The following is a 3,158-nucleotide window of genomic DNA, read 5'->3' as shown; positions in this document are numbered from 1 at the left end:
GATATTGTCCAAGATTAACCTTCAGGGTGGATATAGCTCGCTAGCAGCCTCGCACCGAGGACCTGTCCACGTCATCATTTACCCAGAATGCTTTGTGTGTAAATAAAATGCCTCAATCAGTGTTAAAATTTATTTTAAAAAATTATAAATACTGAACAGCCTACGGTATTTTAGTCTTTATTTTACAGTTAAAATATTTGTTTATAAAATAAATTCTAATGTTACAACTAATCATGGATCCCTTTAACATTCATGTTGCTTCCTGCCCGACTAGATGCTTCTCCACGAGTAGGGCTGTCTCCGCCCACAAGTAGGGCTATCTCCGCCCACCAGAAAACATGTTCTGCAGAGACCCACTTCTCCCGTGAACAGGCATTTAGCCAGAGGAGCGTCTTTGGTTTTCCAGCACCTTCTTTCAGCTGGTGACACCTCAGGAGTCCCTCAGGGCACACTGTTCTGAATCTTGGGTTTGCAAACTGTTTTTTTTTTTAACTACAATAGTACTACTACTACTACTACTATATCTACTATGCTATAGTAACTACTATATCTTGATATGCATTTTAATAATGCATTAGTAATACAATTAGCATAATTTTTATCACTGGAAATTTATATGAAAATCAAACATTTTAAAGTTATTACTAAATGCAGTCTCATTATAATACTTTCAAATCTTTACACAAATATTCCTGAGTTCATGGGCGTAAAGCTATAAGATATGCAAACAGTTTTACTGCAACGTGTATCTATGACAGGAAGATACTCTAATTCTTATTTGGACAAACAGCATTCATATGGTAGCAAAGATTAACATGAATAAAATCATTTTTGAACGTTCAAATCTATGGTTACAGAATCTTTGTCTGCAATGAATCTAAAGATAAATTATACCTCCCTTTTCTAATGGCAGTATTTATTCCTTATCAAACAGAATTAGTTTAGTACTATTGTGATTCGTTTCCCATCCAAGTCACCTCCACTTTGGCATGCTTCTCCTCCTGCATACTTTGTCCTAGAGCTGCCARTGTAATTTATATCTGTAAAGCTCCTGTGCCAAATGATGGCTATGCCTTTTGGTGCCTGTACAACTTATAGCTTTTGAAATATTAATGTTTAATAAATTATAATGGGAGTCAATGGACCTTGTATTGGTCCAATACTGCCCCCTGCTGTATCTTCTCAGTATGGAACTGCACCATAGTTTAATAATTATGTTTAATCTCAATTATTGCAGTGATTACAATATTGATATATATGTAATTTGATGTATTACTATATTATTGTCTTATATGCATAAACATTTTATATAATATTGCTCTACTGTTGTAATATTATGCAGTTCTTTGTCAACGATTGTCATTGGCAATGTTGCCTCTTTCTACACACATGGAAAACAACACTGGGATTATACTTTCTCCCAGCACCAATGGTCTTGTGGTTAATGTCATAGCCTTTCATGTGYGAGATCAGGGTTCAAATCCCAGCTATAACAAGTTTAACAAAAAATTTATTCTAACCATATTTTCACACAATTACCCTCATTACAAACACCTGCTGACAGCCACAAGCTGGTTCTTGATTAGAAAACACATTTGAACTTGGTCAGTTCATTCTGCTAGTCCATTGCTGCAGGCAAGGACATGCTACAAGGCAATGCACACTTGTTTTTACATCGTAAAAACCCATTTCTAGTTTTTATTGTGTTTGTGAGACTTTGCTGTTGATTCATTGAGTACAGCCATCAGTCCACTTCCTGACTGGGCAGAAGGGTTCTGATTGTTGCATGTCTTCAGTCCCGTGCAGGGATGATCAGCACGGTGGAGGTGCTGAAGCTGATGGAAGCCTTTGTCAATGAGCCCAACTACACTGTGTGGAGCGACCTGAGCTGCAACCTGGGAGTGCTGTCGTCGCTGCTGTCCCACACAGACTTCCATGAGGAGATCCAGGAGTTCATCCGAGACCTCTTCACCCCCATTGGCCTTAAGCTTGGCTGGGACAGCAGGGCAGGGGAGGGTGAGGAAGTCAACTTTATGGTTTTACCAAAAAATATATTTTCCCCCTAATAACTATAACTAGAGCTTAATGCACAGACTGACACTCTGGGTTTATTTTAGGCTAAAATAGAGGAATAGTTTAGAAATCTCAGCTTTTTTATTAGTTTGCCCAGTTTTTCTTGGATGAATAAATGAAGCTGATCTTTAAATCCCATAACTTGACATTATTTAGCTAACATGCACGTTAGCTGCTGAAGTGTTTCTGTATATTTTTGTAGGTCACCTGGATGCCCTGTTGAGGGGTCTGGTTCTGGGGAAACTGGGCAAAGCAGGACACAAACCCACACTGGAGGAGGCCAGACGGAGATTCAAGGACCATGTGGAAGGCAAACAACTCCTGCCTGCAGACCTGAGGAGCCCTGTAGGTGAACCGTGCTGACTAATCCTCCTGATGGCCAACATGTTGACGTGTTTCTTTTTATGTTCCCACTACTCCTGCAAATGGAGGTTTATATCTTTCAAATATGTTGAAAAGCAAGACATGAGTACATCATAAAGACCCGTTTGTTCCACATTAAGACTCAGTTTAGTTCTTCACATATTTACTGAAACAAGTAACATAAAAACATAGGTGTTTGAAATGAAGAAAACCATAATGGTTCACCTTCTTACCCACATTGTGACACTTGTATTTAAAGGATGGGTGCCATGTGAAAGTTATGACAGCGAGCAGCATGTAGAGTTGAATCAGGGAGAGGGAGGGAAAGAAAACACTGTAAATATACATGTACGTACATACATGTATGTACATGTATGTACATGTATGTACATCTACGTGTATGTACATGTATGTACGTGTACGTACATGTATGTACGTGTACGTACATGTATGTACGTGTACGTACATGTATATTGTATATGTGTATGTATGTGTGAGGAACAGAAAACACTATATTTGTGTGTATATATGTAAATATATGTATATAATGTGTGTGTATGTATATATATATATATATACAGGTGCTGGTCATAAAATTAGAATATCATGAAAAAGTAGATTTATTTCAGTAATTCCATTTAAAAAGTGAAACTTGTATATTATATTCATACATTACATACAAACTCATATATACATATATGTATGTATATGTATGTATATGT

General features: G+C 37.4%; 1 protein-coding gene across 1 annotated transcript in view; it reads left to right on the top strand.

Annotated features, from left to right (window-relative positions):
• Positions 1 to 3,158, top strand: part of npepps (aminopeptidase puromycin sensitive) — a 50,425-nt gene that overhangs the window by 37,859 nt on the left and 9,408 nt on the right. Inside the window, exons 17-18 of the mRNA XM_014010505.1 lie at positions 1,797 to 2,016; positions 2,276 to 2,418. Of these exons, the coding sequence (XP_013865959.1) occupies positions 1,797 to 2,016; positions 2,276 to 2,418 (363 nt within the window). The remainder of the gene's footprint in view (positions 1 to 1,796; positions 2,017 to 2,275; positions 2,419 to 3,158) is intronic.

Source organism: Austrofundulus limnaeus, unplaced genomic scaffold (assembly GCF_001266775.1).
Source record: "Austrofundulus limnaeus strain Quisiro unplaced genomic scaffold, Austrofundulus_limnaeus-1.0 Scaffold70, whole genome shotgun sequence".
Lineage (NCBI taxonomy): Eukaryota > Metazoa > Chordata > Actinopteri > Cyprinodontiformes > Rivulidae > Austrofundulus > Austrofundulus limnaeus.
This window is presented reverse-complemented; position numbering and strand designations above follow the sequence as displayed.